Source organism: Pyrgilauda ruficollis, unplaced genomic scaffold (assembly GCF_017590135.1).
Source record: "Pyrgilauda ruficollis isolate IOZ18807 unplaced genomic scaffold, ASM1759013v1 scaffold181, whole genome shotgun sequence".
NCBI classification, from domain to species: Eukaryota; Metazoa; Chordata; class Aves; order Passeriformes; family Passeridae; genus Pyrgilauda; species Pyrgilauda ruficollis.
In genome coordinates this window covers 317,291-341,755 of record NW_024517096.1, presented here as the reverse complement: position 1 = coordinate 341,755, position 24,465 = coordinate 317,291, and the positions used below count along the sequence as shown (strand labels likewise).

General features: G+C 51.8%; 1 protein-coding gene across 1 annotated transcript in view; it reads right to left on the bottom strand.

Moving 5' to 3' along the window:
* The window catches only part of EXOC6B (exocyst complex component 6B), a 277,974-nt gene that overhangs the window by 80,206 nt on the left and 173,303 nt on the right, over nucleotides 1-24,465 (bottom strand). Inside the window, exons 18-21 of the mRNA XM_041464605.1 lie at nucleotides 23,497-23,631; nucleotides 21,630-21,809; nucleotides 15,956-15,985; nucleotides 444-585 (exon numbers count right to left, since the gene is read on the bottom strand). Of these exons, the coding sequence (XP_041320539.1) occupies nucleotides 444-585; nucleotides 15,956-15,985; nucleotides 21,630-21,809; nucleotides 23,497-23,631 (487 nt within the window). The remainder of the gene's footprint in view (nucleotides 1-443; nucleotides 586-15,955; nucleotides 15,986-21,629; nucleotides 21,810-23,496; nucleotides 23,632-24,465) is intronic.

The window sequence follows — 24,465 nt, the reverse complement described above, 5'->3', positions numbered from 1 at the left end:
ATATAGATATAGATATAGATATAGATATAGATAGATGATATAGATATAGATATAGATACAGATAGATATAGATATAGATATATAGATATAGATATAGATATAAATATATAGATATAGATATAGAAATAAATATAGATATAGAAATGTCATTTTAATATAAATACCTTAATGTCACACATAATCTCATGTAGTGCACTAATAACTCTTTTTTGGTTTATACCCTGTAGCAACTTTAATTAAAACCTTTTCTTCGTTTTCTCCTGTCTGGCCAATAAATAACTCATTTTATAAACAGAGCTGATCCACCACCCTTATAACCCATGGGCCAAAGTCCTACTTTAGGTGTGGGCCACCTCGATTTAAGTGTTCACCAAAACCCTGAGCCTGAGGCAGAGCAGGAATTCCCCCTGGACCCAAGCCGAGGACAAGGACGGGGCTCTTACGTTCGCACTCCTCCACGTCCAGGTTGAACTGGTGCAGGGCCCCCAGCGTCAGCTGCCTCACCTCGGCCTCCAGCAGCAGCTGCAGCAGCGACGTCGAGAGGTGCTTGCAGGCCGACATGCAGGCGGTCTGGGCCACCTTCCCCTGCAGGACAAACGGACACTCGTCAGGGACACCGGCACAAAGAGCCACCGCAGAACTTCTGCAGAGCAGGCCCCTCAGTAAAGCCACTACAGAACTCTCCAGAGAGGCCAAAATTCCTCAGTAAAGCCACCAGAGAACTTCTCCAGCCCAGGCAAACCTCCTCAGTTAAAGCCACCGCAGAACTTCTGCAGAGCAGCTCAGCCCCCTTGGTAAAGCCACCAGAGAACTTCTCCAGAGCAACCCCCTTGGCAAAGCCATCAGAGAACTTCTCCAGCCCAGGAAAACCTCCTCAGTTAAAGCCACCACAGAACTTCTGCAGAGCAGCTCAGCCCCCTTGGTAAAGCCACCATGGAACTGAGCAGCCAGATCTCCTCAGTTAAAGCCACCAGAGAACTTCTCCAGCCCAGGCAAACCTCCTCAGTTAAAGCCACCGCAGAACTTCTGCAGAGCAGCTCAGCCCCCTTGGTAAAGCCACCATGGAACTGAGCAGCCAGATCTCCTCAGTTAAAGCCACCAGAGAACTTCTCCAGCCCAGCCAAAACCTCCCCAGTAAAGCCACCAGAGAACTTCTCCAGAGCAGCCAAATCTCCTCAGTTAAAGCACCACAGAACTTCTCCAGAGGAGTTCAGCCTCCTCAGTTAAAGCCATCAGCACAGAACTTCTCCAGAACCAAACCTCCTCAGCTAAATCCACCAGAGAACTTCTCCAGCCCAGCCAAAACTCCTCAGTTAAATCCACCAGAGAACTTCTCCAGCTCAGTCAAACCTCCTCAGTAAAAGCTATCAGAGAACTTCTCCACAGCAGCCCAACCTCCTGAGTTAAAGCACCACAGAACTTCTCCAGCCCAGCCAAAACCCCTCAGTTAAATCTACCAGCACAAAACTTCCCTAGACCAGCCCAAATTCCTCCGTTAAATCCATGAGAGAACTTCTCCAGCCCAGCCCAGCCTCCTCAGCGTGTCCCATCTGTGATGGGATCTTCCCACGGCGCTCAAGGTCACAACCACCATCTCCCAAGGGAATCCCCTCTGGAAGTGCCCATGGCTGAGGGAAGGGTTAGGCCTTGTTGGGTGCAGCTGGAGAAGCTCCAACCCAGGAGAGTTTTGGAGTGCTCAGAGCTCAAAGTGCTCTCATCATGCCCTAACGCAGGCGAGACAACATCCCATTGATTACCAGGGAATCATGGAATGTTTGGGTGGGAAGTGACCCGAAAGCCCATCTCATTCCATGGCCAGGGACACCTCCCACTGTCCCAGGCTGCTCCAAGCCCTGTCCAACCTGACCTTGGACATTCCCACGCACAACCTGACCCTCTCTACGGCAGGTGGGTCTGCAAGAGGAATTAAACCCATAAAAATGGGGAAATCCTTTGGGACAAGAGCAGGGTTTTGCCCAAACCCTCAGGCTGACACCGCAGGGAGCGATCCCAATGCCTGCGTGTGCAACGCCACGAGGGAGGTTTGGATCATGGCGCTGCCCCGAAAACAGCTCCGGCAGGAGATTATCTTCTCAAACACTCACAAAAGACTCTTAACACGCTTTCCTGACACCAAGGCGTGGCTTAGGAGCTCTCACCGACTCTCAGACGCGCTCTACAAGCTGTGTTTAAACTGGGATTAAACGCGGGGTTTACGCGGCGTTTCCAGCTCGGCATCGCCGGTTTCGTTGTCGCGGCACGGCGACGTTTGATGCCTGTGCTGGGAAGGGTTTTTTTTCCCAGCTCTGCAAACTTGGTTTGGATCTTCAGGCCACATCCATCTTCAGCAGGAGGGAAAAATGGGTTTTTTATTTAAAAAAGGAGCCGAGCCGTGCGTTGCAGGGCAGGGTGCTCCATCTGCAGCTCGCCGCCGCTCCCAGGCTCCGGAGCGTCCATCACTCACCTCCCAACAAACACCTGCACCAAAATGAAGATGAAGCATGGCAACCATAAAGTTTAGCAGAGCTCCGGGGTTTTTTCTTTGCTTTTCATCATTTGTTTGTGCTTTTCTGACACGCTGGGTTATTTAAAACCCTGCTCGTGCCAATTCCTCATCTCTGAAAGCTGCGGGAAGTACGGCGCTGCCCGGCTGCGATTTTTCTTCATTACTTCCAACAGACACTCGAGTTTTTGCTGTGGCTGAGGAGTTTTGACAGAATCAGGGAATATCCTGAGCTGGGAGGGACCCACAGGATCGTGAATCCAAGCCCTGGCCCTGCACAGACCCCCCAGCAATCCCACCCTGTCCATGCAAGAGGTGTCTCCTGGAGCTCTGGCAGCCTCGGGGCTGTGCCCATTCCCTGGGGAGCCTGGGCAGTGCCAGCACCTTCTGGATGAGGAATCTTGCCCTGAAATCCAGCCTGAGCCTGCCCTGGACCAGCTCCAGGCATTCCCTGGGTCCTGTCCCTGTCACAGCTGCTCCTCAGGAGGAGCAAATCCCAATGAGTCTCCCCTGAGCCTCCTCTGCTCCAGCTGGACATTCCAAGTGTCCTCAAGCCCTCCATGTGTCATTGAGATGTCCCAGATGGAAGCAGAGGATGGGAAATCAAAGCTCTGCAGCCAAGCCCTGGGACCCTGCAGAGGACAGGGGACAGGGCTCCTGACCCTTCCTGGAAGAGCAGCAGAAAATCCCTGGAGTAGCTCACACTCCACATCAGCAGGAATTTACAGAGGGTTGTAACCCTTGGAGAAGCCTTGGAGGTCCCATCCCCAGGAGAACCGTGGAATGGTTTGGGTTGGATCTTAAATCCCATCCCATTCCACCCAATCCATGGGCAGGGACACCTCCCACTGTCCCAGGTGGATCCCAGCCCCAATGTCCAGCCTGGCCTTGGGCACTGCCAGGGATCCAGGGCAGCCACAGCTGCTCTGGGAATTCCAGCCCAGCCCCTGCCCACCCTCCCAGCCAGGAATTCCTTGCCAAGATCCCAGCCCAATCTGCCCTTTGCCAGTGGGAGCCATTCCCTGTGTGCTGTCCCTGCAGGCCTTGTCCCCAGTCCCTCTGCAGCTCTCCTGGAGCCCCTCCAGGGACTCTGAGCATTCCCTGGAGCCTTTCCTTCTCCAGGGAACACCCCTCAGGATGAACTTCCCCCTGCTCACCTCTCCAGCCTGCCCAGGTCCCACTGCATCCCCTCTTTTCCACACCACACAAAGGAAAAACCCCAGGAAGGTTTTTCTGTCCCTACTGACCAAATTTTCAGAGGAACAACCCCGTAACACCCCAAGGAGGGATCAGATCAACCTGTGGAGGTATCCAAGGGTGACCCACACCTGCCCTGGCACCAGTTTCTGGTCAGGAGAGAGTGAATGAGAAGTCACACAACGAGCGGGCAAAAATGAGCAAACAATTGAGATGAAATGTCAAATAATTAAGTCTAAAAAGGGGAAAATGGGATGGGAAAATCACTTTCATCATCAGGGCTTGGCAGCACCACAACTTTGAGAGGCTTCCCCAGGTGGAAGGGGCACTTCAGGATGTTCCTTATGGGAATGGTGCCCCAGGACTTGTTGCAGAGATGGCAAAGGAGATCCAAACAAGCCCAGAAGCAGCTTCTGGCTCAGCCTTCCCTCCTGCCCTTTCCACACAGGATTAGGCCAGGCCTAAAACTGTTTCAGGTGCAAATGCCCACTGTCCTCACTGTGAACCTGAATCTTCTCAGGCCGGCCAAGAACACGACCTTTTATTTCCATTACTCTTCAGGTTTGAACACCTAAAAATCTTTTCTTTAAAAAATACTCAGTTTTTCCTCTCACACAACACACGGATGCCTCACAGCTTAGATCCAGTATTACCTGAAGAAAAGCAAAAGTATATGGAATATTTTTTTTTTCCTGCTTTTTAAGCCTGAATCCCTTTTCCCCCTTATATTTATTATCAGAGAACTCGGAGATGCCACAGGAGTTTCAATCACGGTGTTAAATGTCTGCTCAGAGAACAGAAGGCACCACCAGGGATGAGCAGCAGCTCCTGCCCTGGGCACCGAGATTTAAAACCCTCCCAGAATTTATGGGCTTCACTCCTTATAAATAAAACCCAACTTAATCCTTTCCTGCCTCACCCCTGCGCTCCACGAGTTACAGCAGCTCCTTATAAAGTCAGCCGTGGCTTGTGAACATCAATTTCAGGCCATTTCCCCGGGAATACAGCGGGAAATCTGCTGGATAAGCAGCTGCTGCTGACAGGAGACAAACGAGCGCGCGGCCGCTGATATATCAGCGCTAATAAGCTGCTGCTGCGGCTGAAGGCTGTTTGTATTCCCGCTTGGAACGGCGCGGGCTGGCAGGAATCGAGCACATCCTCCTGCCACAGATGCCCACCTCGGCTCTGCGGAGCTTATTTACCACGGAGTTTCACTTCACGCCGTTTTTTTCCTGGTTTTTTTTGAGTTTTCCTGCAGCGCTGGAAGAGCCGGGCTCGCCTCGCCTGGGACACAGAGCCGAGTCCGGCACGGACGTGTCTGCCACAGCCCCGACCCTCCCAAAATCGTTACCCACACCAACCCTCCCAGAATGGCTATCCTCCAAAAATCGTTACCCTCCCAAAATCGTTACCGTCCCAAAATCATTGCCCTCCCAAAATCATTGCCCTCCCAAAATCATTGCCCTCCCAAAATCATTGCCCTCCCAAAATCATTGCCCTCCCAAAATCATTGCCCTCCCAGAATGGTTACTCTCCCAAAATGGTTATCCTCCCAAAACCGTGACCCTCCCGAAATTGTGACCCGCCCCACCCTCAGTGGCGGTGCCAGGGCTTGTGCCTTGGCACGGAGCGGGATCTCCGGGATCTCCGGGATCTCTGGGATCTCCAGGATCTCCGGGGTGTCATCGCGGCCGTCGCTGCTGCTGGGCAGCTCAGAGGAGCCGGCACGGCTCCGGCCCCACGCTAATTCCCTGATGATTTTTGGGAGTGTGGCAGAAGCTCCCAAAGGCTGTCCCTGTGCCAGCGCCCTGAGCGAGCACAGGTGACGTCCTGATCCTGCTCCACAGAGCGGCTCCAACCCTGTCTGGGTTTCAGGAACAACTTCTCCAGGGAACACCCCTCAGGATGAACTTCACGAGCTTCCCCTGCTCACCTCTCCAGCCTGCCCAGGTCCCACTGCGTGCTCTCCTCTCCCACACCACACAAAGGAAAAACCCCAGGAAGGTTTTTCTGTCCCTACTGACCAAATTTTCAGAGGAACAACCCCAAGCAGGGGTCAGATCAACCTGTGGAGGTACCCCAAGGGTGACCCACACCTGCCCTGGCACCAGTTTCTGGTCAGGAGAGAGTGAATGCCCGGACACCCTGGACAGGAGAAAATAAATGCCCAGACACCCTGGTCCCTCCAGCTCAGGAACAATTTGTCCAAAGGGCGGGATGAGATCTGGACAGGGAGCAAAGAGCAGGAATGCAGCCCTGAGCTGAGCTCTCTGCAGGGAAAGGGGAAAACAAACACCTCAAAGGCACCAATGCTCCTTTAGCAACGTGGCAGAAAACTGAAGAGCTTCAAACCATGGAATGCAATCCCAGGAACAGCTCTGTGGGGTCACTCATTGTCTAAGACCTTTGCAAATCCCATCAAAACCTGGATTTGCACTGGCAAGAACAGGATCACAGGTGAAAGCTGGCAGATCTCCATGGCCAAGATGACCAAACCTCTCCTTGGCCCAACCTCAGTCAAACAAAGCCATTCCAAAGGTATTATCCCAGCAAAATCCACGGATTTATTGTTTTGTGGCTCATTCCTGGCAATTAATCCCTCTGTTCCATGGCTCCTGATGGAACCTCGGGGTTGCCATGACACCTCTCAAGGTGACACTGCCCTCCCTGTGCCACCCAGGATCCCTCTGGACACACGGGAAGGATCCAGAAGGTTCCCTGTGGATCCAGGTGACACTGCCCTCCCTGTGCCACCCAGGATCCCTCTGGACACACGGGAAGGATCCAGAAGGTTCCCTGTGGATCCAGGTGACACTGCCCTCCCTGTGCCACCCAGGATCCCTCTGGACACACGGGAAGGATCCAGAAGGTTCCCTGTGGATCCAGGTGACACTGCCCTCCCTGTGCCACCCAGGATCCCTCTGGACACACGGGAAGGATCCAGAAGGTTCCCTGTGGATCCAGGTGACACTGCCCTCCCTGTGCCACCCAGGATCCCTCTGGACACACGGGAAGGATCCAGAAGGTTCCCTGTGGCCACTCCAAGCACTGGAAGGGAGAAGCCAAGCTCCAAAGCTCTCCCAGAGATGCAGCCAAGGGGCTCCCACCAGAACACATCACCACAGCATCAGTGAGGCTGGAAAAGCCCCTCAGGACCACCGAGCCCAGTCTGTGACCGAGCCACACCGTGTCCCCATCCCGAGCACTGAGCGCCACGTCCAGGTGGCACCTCCAGGGCTGGGGACTCCCAACCTCCCTGGGCAGTCCCAAAGCCCAATGTCCATCCTAAATCCCCTCTTGCCATCCAGATCCCATCCCTGGGCAGGCAGGGAAGGCTCTGGGCTCCCAGGGGCAGCCCCAGTGGGGAAGGGCTGTGCGGAGGCTCCGGAGCCGGCCCCGCTGCCGGGAGCGTTTGTTTAGACACGGCCAATCTGTTACCAATTAGGGAGAGGAAACGCCAAGAGGCTGCCTTGTTAATTAAGGAACTCGCTATCAAAGGACTCATTAAGAGCTACTGAAATGGAATGGTTGTTCAAATAAATACCCATTAATCTTAACGTGCAATCAGGAACGCGCTGCCAGTCCCCGCCACCCTGCAGGAGCACCTCTGGCTGCCAGGGAATCGTGGAATGGGTTGGGTTGGACCCCAAAGGTCTCCCAGGTCCACCCTGACACCTCCCACTATCCCAGGGTGCTCCAAGCCCTTTCCAGCCAGTCCATGGGCACTTCCAGGGGTTCAGGAGCAGCCAGAGCTTCCCTTCACCTGTCGGTGCCTGCTGCACTTCCCCTGGCCCCAGCCGGGTGGGATGTGATCCCTGAAATCCAAACCCTGCTGCAGCAGGAGAACCCTCTCAGCGACTCTCCGAGGAATTAGCACAGCATTTCCACGGAAAACAAAGCCTGACAGGCTCCAAGTGCTCTCAGAGTTTCCCATTATTTTTTTTAGCTACCAGCAGAATTCCTTCTTCGCCCGCAACAAGCATCGGGATTGATGCGATTAAGGATATTTAGACGTGCAAAATCCAGGGACTGCAGGCAGCAGAAAAGCAGGCCAAAAATTGGGAATCCTTTGGTATTAAATGTACAATTTTCTGTAAACACCACAAGTTGTCCCCATAATTTCAACACTGAATTTCCTGACTTTCCCAATCCATAAGGCAGCACTGGGATGTTTTGCAGAGGATGGAAACGTGATGGGGAAATAATGAGCAATTGTTTGGTAGCACAAACCCCAGGATAATCCCAGTGGATCCTCTCTCTGTGGCCACAGATGGAGACTTCAGACCCTGCAGACCTCCCAGGGCTCATCTCCTGCTCCAGAAGCTTCTGGATCCCCTGGCTGCCTCAAATCCCCCTAAACTGGGGGCAAATTCAGTAAATCAGCTCTGGAAATTTTTCCTGCCTTGCCTGTCCTGTCCTGATTTGCCTTTTTTTTTTTTTTAAACAACAGTTCTGCACTCACTGAAGGTGGTAGAAAAACCCCAAACCATCACCCAAAAGCACAAACGCTTCCCAAAGCATCAAAACAAATGAACGACGAGTACCTGTAATTTTTAAAAATATTTTTAAGAGGTTTATTTTAAAAATAAACCTTTCATTAATTGCCCAAAAGTCAATTTTCGGCTGGACCAAGTGGGTTTTCACAAAGATTCTTGGTTGGAATTTTTTTTTTTTGTTTGTTTTGAGTGTTTTCAGCTTTGTTTTAGTTTTAAAAACCACAGAAAACCAAACAAAACCCCTACCAAAAAAAAAAAACAAAACAAAACAAAACAAGAAAAAAAAACAACCAACCAAAAAAACCCCAAAAGCTGTGGATCTGCACTCAAGATCCTGCAAAGAAATGGGTCTCCAGGACAAAGAAGTCCAAACAAACGAGGGACAGGCCCAAGCGAGGACACCCCAAGCCCCACTGATGCATCTGGTTGGTTGCCAGTGTCACCCCCAGCTTGGTGGCCCCCAGAGATGTCCCCTCCAGGCTGGAGCTCGGCTGGCACCCATCACCACCCTGGCCACACCAAGCTCTACGGCTGCGTCCCAAACAAAGCCAGCAGGTATCAAGAAAACTCTCTACTAATTAATTCTATTTACTCAGCTTTGCAGCAGACTCGTTAAGAACAAATCCCTTTTTTGTCCCTATTTTTTTTTTTTCTTTTTTTAATGGAAGGAGGACAGGAGCAGAGCAATTCCTGGTTTCCAGCTGCGGGCCAGGCTCTGTCGCTCCGCGTTGACGTGACGTGCGGGGCACGAGGGGTGGCTGACGTGTGACCACCAACGGGCCCTGAGTGACTTCAGCCACTGGCAGACCTGGATTTGATCCCTGGCTCCGTGGAGTCATCCCTGGAGCCGAACACTGGAGCCACTGTGTGGATTTATGGAGCTGGAAAAAGGGGCCGGAGCCAAGTTAGGAGGTGACGTTCACGTGGCTTTGGGATTTGCCAAGGAAAAGAAGAAGGAGGGAAACCTTCCAGCCAAGGTTGGCCTGTGGGTCAGGGCGCCTGGGCACATGGGAATGGCTGCTGGAGGAAGGGATATTCCTCAGCCTTGGATCCACAGAATACTCCTCAGCCTTGGACCAATAGGATGCTCCTCAGCCTTGGACCCACAGGATGATCCTCAGTCTTGGATCCATGGGACGTTCCTCAATCTTGGATCCATGGGATGCTCCTCATCCTCGGACCAACGGGATGTTCCTCAATCTTGGATCCATGGGACGCTCCTCATCCTCGGACCAACGGGATGTTCCTCAATCTTGGATCCATGGGATGCTCCTCAGCCTTGGACCAACGGGATGTTCCTCAATCTTGGATCCGTGGGATGCTCCTCAGCCTTGGACCAACGGGATGTCCCTCAATCTTGGATCCGTGGGATGCTCCTCAGCCTTGGATCAACGGGATGTTCCTCAACCTTGGATCCATGGGATTCTCCTCAGCCTTTGGGCCAATACTCCTCAGCATGCCGTTGGCCCAAGGCTGAGGAGAATCCCACGGGATCCTCCAAGCCTTGGAGCTCCTGATGCCCAGACTCAAGAAAAGAGGCAATGTCTGCACACACATTTCTTTGGGAAGGCATTTTGGATTCCATCCACACCGGGACACGTGGAATGGCCAAAGTCACTGCCACTGTGACAGCAGCATCCCTTCCAACAGCCCCAACATCCACTCCCAGACAGGAGAGGCATCCACGCCCTGATTTCCCAGGAATGGGGAGGGCCTCTTCTGCCCAGGATCTGCCATTCCAGAAGTGATCCCACGCACCGGAGTTCTTGGTTTGGGAGGAGGATGGATGCTCCGGGAGGGATGAACCTTGGCCTGTGGTCACCCACAGAAGAACCCCTGGTGCCATCAACAAATCACCAGATTTCAAAAGTTTCCCTGCTGGAGCTTTTCCTGAGTAAAACTGGGGTTTTGGCCTTGACTTTGACCATCCCCATCTCAGCTCAGGAGACAACGCGCCACCATGGAAGATCTCAGGTTCACCACAGAAAACCTTCAGAGAGCAGCACCAATTAACCCAATTCCAAGTGGAATTTGTCTCCTGCAATGACCAACTCGACTGGAAAACTCCAAAGGTGGAGCAGCTCCAACCAGCCTGGAAGATCCCATCCCCTGCTTGACCCGGGATCTCTCCCAAATTCCTGTAGAAGCTGAGCCCGTTTCAGTGGCTGCATTCCAGAGGTGTGGAAAAAACTCCACAGAGGCAAACACTTCCCACCTTGATGATATTCTGGGAAAATGGGATCCAGCAACACGACCAACACATGGCAGAGCTGAACTCCCACCAGAAGCTCAGGGACAACCAGACAAACAACAAAAAAAAGAAAAGGAAAAGGGGGAAGAAAAGAGAAAAGCAAACCCAGCAATTATCCTCACCACACCAAAAATAAACCAGCCACTGCAGCCCGATACAAATCCCTGACATTCCAATAAAAGAGGAAGAAAACTTTGGCTGTGCCCAAGATGCCCAAGGTCAACAGCTGGAAGTATTTTGGCTGGAGCTGGGGGAAGCTCAAGGAAGAGGGAAATCACACTGGGGGTGATGGTCACAACCAGCTCCCGCAGACAGGGCTGAAAGGGGCTTTTATTAAAAATATTTAATGCTGTTTTATTTGGTTTGGGGCTTTTTTGGGGTCTTTAATAATTTGTGGAGTAGCCAGCTCCATGGAAAGGTTTTTCCTCTGCAGGAATCAAGAGGTCTTGGAATCATGAGAAGGCTGAGAAGCAGAAGCAAAAACACCCAACAGCAAAAGCACAACTCAAGGAGGTTGGAACCACGGGAAATCGTGGGATTTGGGATATCAGAGGCTCTGGGATTTGAGCAGGCACAGGAACACACAATTTGTCCCTCTGTCAGAGACAACGAGCGACTCCTGCTTCGTGATTTTTGTTAAATAGGAAAAGAAATAAACAGAAGGAGGGGCAGGGGGTGGGGAAGGGAAGGGAAGGGAAGGGAAGGGAAGGGAAGGGAAGGGAAGGGAAGGGAAGGGAAGGGAAGGGAAGGACCTTGGGATGCAGCTGCCACAGCCGAGCATGGGGCAGCTCCTTTGGATCCCTAAGGAGCCCAAAGTGGGCAGAGATCTCCTCTGGAAGATCCAGGGTTTGCAGCAAAGCTGGGAAGCTGCTGGTGGAAATTTGGATATGCACATGTGCAAAAATCCAAGGAAACAGAAAATTCTGTGATTTCCATCTTTTTTCCTTGTTTAACATCCAAAGGCAGGGCAGGATATTTTTAATTAAATGGTTTTTGGGAGTCAGGAACACGGAAATGATTGGATGCAGAGCCTGGATCACCCAAAATGAGCTGGGGCATCCAACTGCTCTCCGGGCTCCTGCGATGCTGCAGGATCTCTGCAAGGACCTCCACACCAGTCACAGCTGGGAAAGATTCCTGCCAGTCCAGGTTTGGGGAGGGACAACATCACACCCTGAGAAACTCCAGGAAATACTCCAGGAATTACTCTAGGAATTACAGCCTTTATCTTGGTTTGCCACTGGGTTTAACTGCAGGCACTCAATAACCACAGAACCACCTGATCCCTGCTGTCCCACCAGGCTGGAAGTGGAGACTGGCATCAAAATCACAGAATCTGGGAATGGTTGGAGTGGGAAGAGACTTCCCTTAAATCCCATCCATTCCCACCCTGCCATGGGCAGGACTCCTTCTACTATCCCAGGTGGATCCAAGCCCCAGTGTCCAACCTGGCCTTGGACACTGCCAGGGATCCAGGGACAGCCACAGCAAATCTGGGAAATCCACTCCAGGGCCTCACCGCCCTCACAGAGAAGAATTCCTTCCGAACATTCCATGCAAATTTTCCCCAAAGCCAAAAGGTACACAAGGAACATGAAGTAGCCTTCATTTTTTGGTCCTGTTCGTGTCTCCCAAGGCTCTCTCCTGGTCCCCGTGCCCAGGATCCGAGACTTTCCCAGTTCCTTGATGGAAAGCAGAGCCGTGGCCCGGCCGCGATCGGAGCGCGCGGCTCCAAACTGGAACGAACGAGACCGAAAAAAAAAAGGAAAAAAAAAAATACGGACATATTTCATCCTCCTCTTTTGTGGGTTTTATTTTCTTTTGTATTCGCTTTGGGAATAACATTCTTTCCATTGGGAAGAGCCTGATTTTCCATTAAATACAAAGCAGCTGCCATCTTGGAAACAAAAAGCTGATTAAATACAGATTCTTTTTTTATTTTTTCCCTCGCTTATGAAGAGCAAGAACCACGTTTGTTTCTGCTGATTTATCGGGGCAAAGCTGCCAATTACGGCAGCAGGAAAACTTAAAGAGAGGGACTTGAATCGCTCCATCTTCCCGAAATAATTTTGTAATTACAATTCGATGTCGGAGAAAAAAAGGAAAGATCCAGAAGTTTGGAGCGCTCGTCCTCCCTCTGGGACAGCGACCCCGGGGGTTCCTCACCCTCTGCACACACAGGGATGCTCCAGATCCCCCATTTACGCAGATCCCCGCCCGCTGGGATGCCAGGGGAAGGCTCGGCACACCGGGGTGACGCGCGGGGCCTGGAGGAGACGCAGCCGCTGCCCCACTGCGGCCCAGATGTTGAACAGACTGGAAAAAAGGATGAGCTCCAAGGAAAAATCCCAACCCACCCACTCCATTGCTACTCCATGAGCCAGCAAAGCTCAGTCCAAGAGGTTTTTCCAAGCAGACCTGAGTGACCAGCAGAAGCGGCGCCCGAACCTTCAGCTCATTTTGTCTTTCCCCAAAATCTGAATCATAGATTAAATTTCCATTTCGAAATTGAGGTGCTATAGCTAAAAACCAGGGAGAAGATGGATGAAACAGAGAGACGGGGAAAGCTGTAGGAATTAGTGACTGGTTTTCAATTAACCCATCAGGTTCTCCTGATTTCTTGCCCTTCACGAAACCCAACAAAAAACTCCAGAGGATGACGAGAATTCCATAGGGATCTGCACTTTGAGAAGTTTTTCCAGCTCCAGCCATTCCATCTACCCAAAGCTCTAAGATCCAGGGAAGACATTTCTGGAAAGGGACCCTGAAATCATCTTCAGCCACACTGGTGGCATCAGCCATGGCTGGTGGCTCCAAGCGACCATCCCGAGCACCCAACTTCTCTGTGCACCCTCAGCTCACGTGTCCCCTGCACAGGGACCCCCCAAAGGTTTGGGCTCCTCCAGGGCAGCTGGGGCTCCTCCCGTGGAGAGCTTTGGAAGCTGTTCATGGATGTCCCTTTCCACATTCCCAGCTTAAGAGCCCTTGGAAGAGCAGTGGGTGAAACAAGAGGAAAGCAGGAAATTGCAAATCCTATGACTTCCCCTAAATTTCCTAAAGGGTAGAAGAATCCCTACCCAAACTTTATCTCTTGGTAGGATTTTTGGAAGGTCCAGGCTGAGGCTCTGGAGCAGGAAGGAGAAGGCACATTTGGATTCCACACACCAGGGTTGGAATTTTGGCTGCCAGATTCCCTGTGCCACGCATTCCTTATGGATGCAAGTGCAGGCAAGAGAAAGCACCCAACAGCTTCCTCCGTCCTGGTTTGGAAAACAAAATTCCAAGCCAACCATGCCGAGGTGACTCCACAGAGGGAACAACACCTATGGAAGCACGTCCTGGTTTAAAGGATTTATGGCATTGGGCATTTTGGCTTCCATTAATTTTCCAACTGCTGAAAGCAGACAAGGAAACCTTGGAATTCCAGATAACCTGGCTTAGCCAGACTCAAGTTTACAGAGCTCCTGGGTTAATCAGGGGTCAGCCTGCCCCATCCAGCACTACTAAATCCATGGGATTTGGACACTCTGCTCCTTGCTTTAAAGTGTCACAGGCTCCTGTTTCGAGGCCTCCATCCTGACAAATATTTGGGATTCTCGAGGCACTTGGGAAACCAGGAATGGGTTGCTCCAGCCACCAGTCCATCCTCTCCCCTTCAAGGCATCCCTGCTTTACAGGAATTTTGTTGAACATTCATTCAGGCCACGCAATCCCCTAAAAGATTTGGATCACCTCTGGAGTGGAGAGCCCCAGACATGGAAGATTCTGGATGCTGCTCATGCATGTCCATGTCCTCATCCCGCTTTTTTTACCTTTTAAACTTCCAGGATTAGCCACAAAAACTTCCCACAGGACAAATCAAACTCTGCTAAAATTCCTCCTTTGTCCTGCTACTTTGTGTGATCCCATTTTTATTTTTCCCCTTCTTCTGTGATTTATTCCTGCCAATTAATCCCAACTAGGCAGAGAACAGAAAATTAGGAGGGATAAAAGGAAGGAAAACTGGGATTTGTTGCCGTTAAGAACAAGCCTGACTAAGAGCAGGCTGGCAAAGCCCCTCCATATAAAGGGATTACTCCATCCCTGACCCTTTCCAGGGGAGCTCCAGGTATTATTTTCCATTGATTTACCTTAATGAAAGTAATGCCCCCCTCTCTGTAGGAAGCTGACTCCAGAGCTGTCTAGGCACTGGATCCAATTAAAGAAATAAATACATCTGGCTTCTAAACAGCTCCAAGCCTGGAAAAGCCAGAGGGAAAAGGGCTTTTTTGCATCTCTCCCTGTTGGGCTGCGCCCCGAGGACAGCACGGAGGATGCCTGACATCCAACACCGCTCCTGGAAACCCCTGGCTGCAGGGAATGCCTGGAGCATCCCGGCTGCTCCCGGCTTTGATGGGAGCCAGCCTGGGATTGCTTTAACCAGGCTTCCTCTCTCCAGGAGCTGGTGTTGATTTGAGGCCTCGGTGTTGACTTAGAAACCCCCCCAAGTGCCTGGAGCCTGCAAATAGTCCAGGCTTAGCCAGGCTGAGTTTCCAGGGAAAGGGGAACAAGCATCCCACTGGAGCAGGGAATATCAGTCAGGATTCCCATGAAGAGCAGGGCACAAAGGCTGGAAAGCAGAAGCAGGATCCAGGCTCTGAATGTAACGACCCCACAGAATTCCCAGGTGGGTTTTGCCCCCACGGGCCTGGGTTTGCAGCCGTGGGAACAGAGGAAACAAGGTGGCTGCAGAGCACTTTGTTTGCCGTCCATCCCGGGAAATGCCGCGGGTTTTCCTCCTGCACATGGAACAAGCAGAGATGACAACAATCACAGGGGGTTGCTGAACCAGAAGCAAGGTCTGAAAAGTCTCCTTGGCTTTACTTTGGTGCTAAATTGGCCAAATCCAAACTGGGAGATGGCACGTGTCAAGAATCCACGTTATTTTCTGGAGAAAACCATGGAATCCCAGAGTGGTTTGGGATGGAAGGGACCTTAAAGATGATCCAGTTCCACCCCCTGCCATGGCAGGGACACCTTCCACCATCCCAGGTTGCTCCCAGCCCCATCCAGCCTGGCTTTGGACACTTCCACTCCAGTCTGAGGGAAAGCTTAGTGGTCCAATCCCTCAAACCAGGAGGAATTTCCAGCTGGAATCCCCATGGGGAATTTCTCCAAACAAGGAGCATGGATTTTACAAACATCTTTTCTCTTTGGAGCAGAGTGTGAGAATCTCATCCAGGTTTCCCTAATATCAGGCATTCCCCCTAATTCCCTGCAGATTTAGGTATTCCAGGGAGCCATTTCAATGCACTCAAACCATCAATTTAGTGACCCATTGGGAAGGAAACCCTTTCCTTCGGTCTCTGATTTATCCCAGAATTATTTATCCCATCGATCTCAACTTCCAACCCATCTTTTCCTTTCCTCCTGGCTGACACACAGGACCTTTTCTGGTTCAGCTGCCCCCGAGGCTGGAGGTGTGAGCGGAGCAGAGCCAAGGCGCGGGACGCAGCGTCCGGTACTCACCGACATGGTAGAGTGGACATCTACCTGCCCCTACAGAGGACAACACAGGAGGTCAGGGTCAGAGGCACAACAGAGCACAGCAACAGGACAAAGGCAGAAAGGAGCCCAAAGGTCAGCAGAGGTGCCCACAACCCCCCAGTGCTCCAACGGCGGCTCCGACATCAGCAAAGGATTGGGAAAGCAAAGTGGGGGCTCCTGGGAGCTGCTGGGAGGAGGAGGAGGAGGAGGAGAATAAAGCACCACAAGAGCAGTTTTGTTGTCATTCTGTCACAGATTCCTGGGATGGGTTGGGTTGGAAGGGATCTTAAAGAGCATCCTGATTCAAACATCTCCCACTGTCCCAGGTGGATCCAAGCCCCAATGTCCAACCTGGCCTTGTGCACTGCCAGGGATCCAGGGACAGCAAATCTGGGAATTCCAGCCCCTGCCCACCCTCCCAGCCAGGAATTCCTTGCCAAGATCCCAGCCCAATCTGCCCTTTGCCAGTGGGAGCCATTCCCTGTGTCCTTGTCCCCAGTCCCTCTGCAGCTCTCCTGCCTGCTCTGCACAGCCCCATCCCTGCTCCTCAGCAATCCCACCTGCAGGAGGGATGGATGTCAGACCCTGGGAGTGACAGCTGGGATCAGCTCCAGCAGCACTTGCTCAGCTCTTCCAAGGGCCAGGGGAGTTATTTAAGCACAGACTGGGCTTGTGCAAACCCAGAGGTGACTCTGGTGCTCCTGAGATGTTTTCCTGATGGTTATTTTCCACTTGGGTCCCTCCCAACGCGGCCGAGGCTGTGGTTGGTGCAAAGTTCATGGCATTTCGCTTCCATGCACAGGGCCTTGGCTTATAAATATTCCAGAGGGATTTGACTTTTCAAATAAAAACACAGGCAATCGTTCTCTTTGGAAAGAAAATAAACACTTGCAAAGCTCTTTCTACCAGAGCAAGAGCTGCCGGGGCTTTTCGTTTGCGAGGGGGAAGAGATGCCAAGAGAAGGCAAAAAACCATCACGGCTCCAGCTGAAATCTGTGCCTGCCATCTGGCAAAAATAAGCAGAAAAGGGAAAAAAAAAATAGGGGGGAAAAAAAAGCCCTTTGCAGAGGGTTCACACTGAAGTGCTCAACGGCAGAGGTTGGATTTGTTGGATCGCTGAAAGATTGCTTCCCCTTCCCAGGTCAGCCTCACCTCTTGACCTGCCCTGATTCCCTTCCAAAGGAGGTTATCGAGATACAAGACTAACAGAGGATTAAAGGAAACTGAAAATAAAAACAAAACACCCCCCCCTTCCCCCCAGTCCCGCTCCCCTCCCCCAAGAAAACATCCTTGCTTTGTTAACCTGACAGTTCAGGGGAGGTGTTGACACAACCCTCCATCTCTGAGGAGCTTAATGTCAACAAATCAGTGTGTTTGGAGTAGCCCTGTCAATGCCATTTACATTAACTTGTCCAACAAGAAATAAAAACAACAATCAGCCATCAAAGACAAAAGGCTTTTTCAGTCATTCTTTGCAAAGTCTTAGGCTGGAAATGTTCATTTTTGGAGGCCGTGGCGCTTTGCTTGCTGAAAACCAGAAACCACCTTTTTTGGGGTTTTTTTTTTTCTTTTAAGGCCTAAAATACTTTTTGTACTAAAATATATTTTTTTTACCCTTAAAAAAAGAGGTTTTTCTTTTAAAGGAGACCCGAGCATCCCATATTAATGAGCTCCACAGCAGCAGCAGGAACCGACTCTCCCTGGTTAACGCAGGAAGAGGGCGGCCTCGGGAGCCAAATGTTAATTATGCTTTGATTCCCATCAGCTTTATTTGCTCGGAGACATTTTTGGGCACTTAGTGGAGCATTCTGGAATCGTGGCTCCAAACCACCATGACCGTTTCATGCAGCACTGGCATGCACCAAAACCCCGGGAAGTTCTCCGTGAACTTTTCCTGCCCCCCGGCACACGCCGTCCCCACGGCACTGGTGAGGGCTCAGCGTCCCCCCAGAAAACTGCAACGTGCAAACAAATTCCAGGAATTCCCAAAATCAAGTGGTTTTCATCATCTCCCACAATGCCTACTCCAAAGGAAAAAAAAAAAATTGGGATTGCAAGGCCGAGAAAAAGTGGAGGCTCTTTAGGCTGCAGCACCGGCCAGGGTTTTGGGATTATTTTGGGGTTTTTTTGCCAGGTGACCACAGAGGTGGTGGAGGCCTCATCTCTGGAAAAATCCAAGGTCATGGCTCTGGACAGCTTGATCCACTTGAAGATGTCCCCCAGAAAACTGCAATGTACAGATAAAACCCAGCAATTCCCAGTATCCCAGTTTCCATCATCTCCCACAATGCCTACTCCAAAAGAAAAATTAGGGACTCAAATTCCTGCTTGAGCTACAGAGAAAATGGAGACTCTTTAGGTTATGAGCCAGGATTTTGGGACTCAAATTCCTGCTTGAGCTCCAGAGAAAATGGAGACCCTTTAGCCCATGAATCAGGATTTTGGGCTGGGTCAGTTTTGCTGCTGCTTGAACTAGGTGCCCACAGAGGTGGTGGAGACCTCACCCCTGGAAAAATCCAAGGCCATGGCTCTGGACAACTTGATCCAGTTGAAGATGTCCCCCAGAGAAGCACAATATGCAAACAAATCCCAGGAATTCCCAAAATCAAGCGGTTTCCATCATCTCCCACAATGCCTAGTCCAAAAGAAGAATTAAGGACTCAAATTCCTGCTTGAGGTTTAGAAAAAGAGACTAAAAAAGAGACTTTAGGCCAATCCACCAGCCAGGATTTTGGGCTGGGTTATTTTTGCTAGGTGCCCAGAGAAATGGAGGAAGCCCCATCCCTGGAAAGCTCCAAGGCCATGGCTCTGGAGAACCTGATGCAGTTGAAGGTGTCCCTGCTCACGGCAGGGGCTCGGAGCAGGTGACCTTCAGGGGCCCTCCCAACCCAAACTGCTCAGTAATCCTGGGATTCCCAAGAATCACAGGAAAAATTCAGCCTAAAGAGGGAAACATAAACCCTAATATTGAATCCCAGCTCAGATTCCTTTCAGCTGCTCTCCAAAGCTCAGTCCCAAGGACCTTCCAAGGCCTCCTGAGCTGCCCTGGGGCCAGCTGGAGCCGTGACCCCACAGAGGTTTTCCTGCAGCTCTGTCGGGACAATGGGATTACTCAGCCCCGTCACGGTGCATTTCTGCAGCCTCAGGACTTTGGGCTCCGTTTTTTTTCCCTGATGGGGCATTTTGGAGGTGGAATTTTAGCCCAGGAACTCCGACATGCCTGGGTTGAGGTTCCCTGATGGGCAGCTGGAGGTGTCATTCCAGCTGGGACAAAAGGCAGGGGAGCAGCAAAACTGCACCTTCCAACACCAGGGGAGCGCTTTCCACTTGGCCAAAATCCCATAAATTCAACAGGAATCGGCTCTGGAAGGTGAGGGCATTTCCAAACCAGGCAGGAGAACAGGAATGGGAGGTGTTGCACACAGGGGCTCCAAGGACACCTCACCCCAGGATGGGGAACAGCCCTGCAGCTACTGGCAGTGTGGAAATCCTGGATTTTTTGGGACCAGGCTGAAAACTCATCTCAAACAGGGCAGCAGCTCCTCTCAGACCCCAAAACTCATGCTTTACTTCCAATCACAGCTCTCGTGCTGATGGATTGGGAAGGGTTTGGATCAGCTCCATCTTGTCCCCAGAGCCCTGAATTTCCTCCTAGAGCTGGAATTCACCCTTTTGGGAATGTTCCTTCAGCCCTCTCCCTCTTTCCTTCCCCAGCTGATGCTCATGCCACATTTTTGGTGCTTGAACAAACACCTCCATCATTTTTTTCATGGCTTTGGAAACACCTTTGTCTCCTGCATTTCAGTAGCAAAGCCCAGGAACTTCAGTGTGCTCCTAAATCAGCCACTGGAAAAATTCCCTGAACCCTACAAGAATGAAAAACCTTGACACCAAAGGCCTTTGGGACGCAGCCTGGTCCTTCCTGGCTTGCTCTCACCCACAATTTGGGTGATCCAACAGCAACATAAGGAAAATAATTCGAACCAATATTAAAAAATCCCAAACCTGCAGCTCCCACAAAGCTTTGACCCAGACCTGAGGCTGCCCAAACCAGGCTGAGGTGCCTCCCCAGTCTCCCCAGGCTTTGGGGAGGCTCTGGAGCTGCCCAGCAAACCCAAACCTCTCCTCAGCTGAGGCTTTTCTAACCCAGGTCTGAAGGACAAAAGGCTGCCTCCATCTGCCCTGGTGCTTTTTAGACCAACTCAAGTCCTGCCAGCCTCCAAACCAACCCTGAGTGGCTCCAAAAGGAAACATTAATATTTAAGGAAGATAAATCACTCCTGGCCCACCTCATAAATCACCGTGGGCTTCCCCCCCCAGCTCATCTCTGCTGCTTCATGCTCTGCTGCAGAGACCAATCTCCCTGTCAAATTCCATTACTGGCTCCTGAGTATTCCCAGCGTGATGGGAGGAAGCCTCCAGGTGCTAAACCAACCCCCAGCTCCTTTTTTAAGGAGAAATCCAGCCGTTTCCAGCATCTCCTGGCTTTGGAAGGCACCTGCCACAAGACACCTGCTTGGGGGACATTTGGGACAAACCTGGCCGGGGAGATGGATCCAAGTCCTCCCCACCTCCCTGCTCAACACTTCATTTATCAGTTCATTCACCAGTTTGTCCCACTGATAACAGAGCTGAGGAAGCCACTTCTCCTGCACACAGGTGCAGAGCAGAGGGGAAGCCACTTCCAGTCTCCTTTTGGGGGCTTTCCCCCTACAGAAAATCAGCCAGAGCTCCCCCTGCTCCCAGATCTTCCTGCTGGGATGGGGATGCCCAAGGACAAGAGGCAGCACAGTTTGGGGGTGTGACACCTCCAAAACAGCTCTGGAGGGTGGGACCTGCTTCCAGAGGAGAATCCCAGGGCATGAACAGAATGAAGGAAGCTGCCACTGGGGAATATTAAATCTTCCCTTCCTGTTTATTCCCAGCTCGTGAAAGCAGCAAATAAATCCCAGTTTTGTAAAGAAAGAAAGATCTGAAATTGCTTTTAGAACAACCACAGAGTTCAGGGGGATTTGCTGTTTCAAAATACCTGCTGATCCTGCCGAGAGTGTATCCGCACAGCCCAAAACAAATCCCATTTAGAGGAGGAAAAAAAGCTGCTGGAGCAAAAAAGGAATCTCCCTGGTGATTGGATTTTTCCTACCAATGAGACACCACTCAGCCAACTGCAAAAAGCAACATAAAGCACATTTCTGATGGCAACAGCAGCATAAACACAGGGACTTTAGACAGCAGAGAGAAGAAAGAAACATATGGTGCCTTGCAAGGGAGCAATATTGGGATGGGAGGCATCAGGGACTTGACAAACACTTGGAAATGCAGCTGTAGTTTGAGTAACGCACCCCTAGGCTGGATTTTCTGGGAAAAAAAAAATCCAGGATGGGCATTAAGTAGAAGTTAAAATATCTGAAATACAGGTGGGGAATAAATTATGATGCTGCTGGTACACGGCGGGCTGGGATAGAGCCACAATCCCCCAAAACTAAACTTGCAAATAACTGGGAGACTCCTGAAGCCCAGCTTGCGGTGACACGTGGAACACCTTTAAAATCCGGATTTTTCCTACATCCCCCACAGCAGCAGGCCCTGTTTCCACCACAGCCCAGCAGGCGTGGGCTCCCGGGGGAGCCGGGAGCAGGAGGGAGGGCGGGCTCACCGGGAGGTGGGTGAACACGGCGAAGGTGCTGCGCAGGAAGCCGATCAGATCCACCAGGTAGTCGCTGGCCCGGCTGCCCGGCTCCAGGGCCATCCAGTCGTAGTCGGCCAGCTGCAGGAACTGGTCGATCTTCTGGTTGAGGTTGGTGTAGATCTCCTCCTCGGCGGCGTGACGGGCGTCCTGGGAATGGGACAGGATGTGGGATGGGGGTAAAATCCGGCATGGGATGGGGGCTCCACACCACCAAAATCCTACTGGGATAGGGGGTCCAAACCAGCAAAATCCTACGTGGGATGGGGGCTCCACACCACAGGAATCCTACACGGGGTGGGGCCTTCACACTACTAAAATCCTACGCGGGTTGGGGGCTCCACCCCACAAAAATCCTCCGGGGATAGGGGGTCCAAACCAGCAAAATCCTGCATGGGATGGGGGCTCCACACCACAGGAATCCTACACGGGGTGGGGCCTTCACACTACTGAAATCCTACACGGGTTGGGGGCTCCACACCACCAAAATCCTACATGGGATGGGGGCTCTAAACCAGCAAAATCCTACACAGAATAAGGGCACTAACCCAGCAAAATCCTACACAGAATAAGGGCACTAAACCAGCAAAATCCTGCATGGGATGGGAGCTCTAAACCATCAATGTCATACACGGGATGGGGGCTCCAAACCAGCAAAATCCTACATGGGATGGGGGCTCCACACCACCAAAATCCTACATGGGATGGGGGCTTCAAACCATCAATATCCTGCATGGGATGGAGGCTCTAAACCAGCAAAATCCTACATGGGATGGGGGCTCCACACCACTGGGACCCCACAGGGACAGGGGCTCCACACCACCCTCTAACAGGGTGGGAGCTCCACCCGACCTTTAGACTGGGATTTGGCACAATCCCAAAGCTCAGGGCAGCAACCACGGGGCTGCTGCAGCCTCAGGCTGGTGGGACAGGGACCACCAGGCCATGGTGGGCAGGACCAAGCTGGATTCTGCCCCCAATGTGACCTGAGGACAAATCCAGAGGAGATGGAGGAGAGACTGGCTCCAGTGGTGGGATCCTGGTGCTGGTAACACCAAGGTGGTGTTCAGCCCCTGGACGGGCGGTTCCAGAGCTGATGATCCCTGTGGGTCCTACAGCTCAGAATATCCCGTGATTCTGAGCTGGGAGAGGAACATCCCCTATGGAAACCCCACCAAACCCAGGGCAGGGCTGGGCTTCAGGAGCCTCCCTGCCAGAACAAGGGCAGGGCACTCAGCTTTAGGCCAAACAGGTGGATAAAGCCAGGATGGAATTCCCTGGGGACAAGAGACTGAGTCACCCCGAGGCAAAGCCTCACCAAACCCATCCCTGCTGTCCCCACCTCTGGATCTCCACGGGACAGCCCACACTTGACCCAACTGGATCCCATATAAAGCACCTGGGTGAGCACTCCTGGAGTGGGATTTAAAGGCTGGAAAATCTGGGAGTTTCTGTCTGGGAGCCCTGATTTTTAGGGGATAATCCTAAAAGGAGTGGAAAGATGGAGAAATATAAATTCTGAAAATCTTCTTCCTGGGTGGAAGAGGAACCTGGTGCCCATGACACAGCACTCCAACAGCAAAGTGAGGATTTATTTAAATAAGAAATACCAAGCTTTTGTTTAAGATCTCCTTAATCCTTTAGCTAATTAAGGCTGTAAATTAAGGACACAACCTGCCATGATCTCGACAGGAGCACTTCTCCGAAGGACAAACCCAAAGCGATGGCGCAACCTCCCCAAAACAGGCTGGAATCATCCTTGGGCTCAGCCCAGCTGAGCCCTCCTGAGCAGATCCCTCGCAGCCCCCAGCCAGGGCTGGGCCCCTGCCCTGCTCACCTTGAAGGTGGTGGTCCCGTAGAGCTTGGTGGTGTGCACGGTCTCGGGCAGCACGTTGGTGATGTTGGTGATGAACTCCTCCAGGAACTTGCAGGATTTCTCCAGGTGGGTGGTGTTGATGATGATCTGCACCAGCTGGGGAGGCACACAAGGGTTTCAGCCCCGCTGCCAGGGCCGTGCCAGGGGAGGGGATGCCAATTCCATGCAATCCTGGCGTGAAAAGCTGACGCCGTGCAAACACCCCGAGCTTTGCTCCTCCTCTAACAACACCTAAATCCACCATAATTTTGGGGGGGAAGCATTTCCCATGACAGCCACTAATACCATGGGAGGCGACTTTTTCTTTTTAAGGACTTTCCTACATTGAGCTGTCACTCAGGGCTCCCCAAAAAAACTGCCAGGACACATCAGGAGGCTCCTGGCTGCCACTGAACCCGAAAAATACCCCAAACTTGAGTGACACCGAGCAGCATCACACGGGCCCTGAACAAAGGAACCACGAGGTTTGGCTCTGGCAGGTGTGGGGTGAGCAGCTCTCTGCCAGCCCCTGGGGCAGCAGAACGCCCTGGCTTGGTGTCATTTCATTGCTGGAAATGTCATTTCATTGCTGGAGCGTGGTGGGGCTGTCTGCAGCCACCTCCCATGCAGGAAGGGTTTGGAAACGCTCCCAGATCTGAAGGAGAGTGGATTCATCAGCAATTTCAAAGGTGCAGGCACAGAAATTGTGAAGTGATACCACAAGGATCCCAGCACTGGTGCTGGTGACACCTTGGGAGGTTCAGCCTGGACATGGGGAAGGAGAAGAGACACTGGAAAGGTGCAGAAGTGGAACTGGGTGTCCAGAGAAGCTGTGGGATGTCTGGGAGAAATGAGAAGTTGGGAAGGGAAAGCCTTGGTTGACACGATGCAAGGCAGCAATAATTAAGTAAATAATTAGTAACTCCTTGTTTAAATCCCAGAGGTCCCACC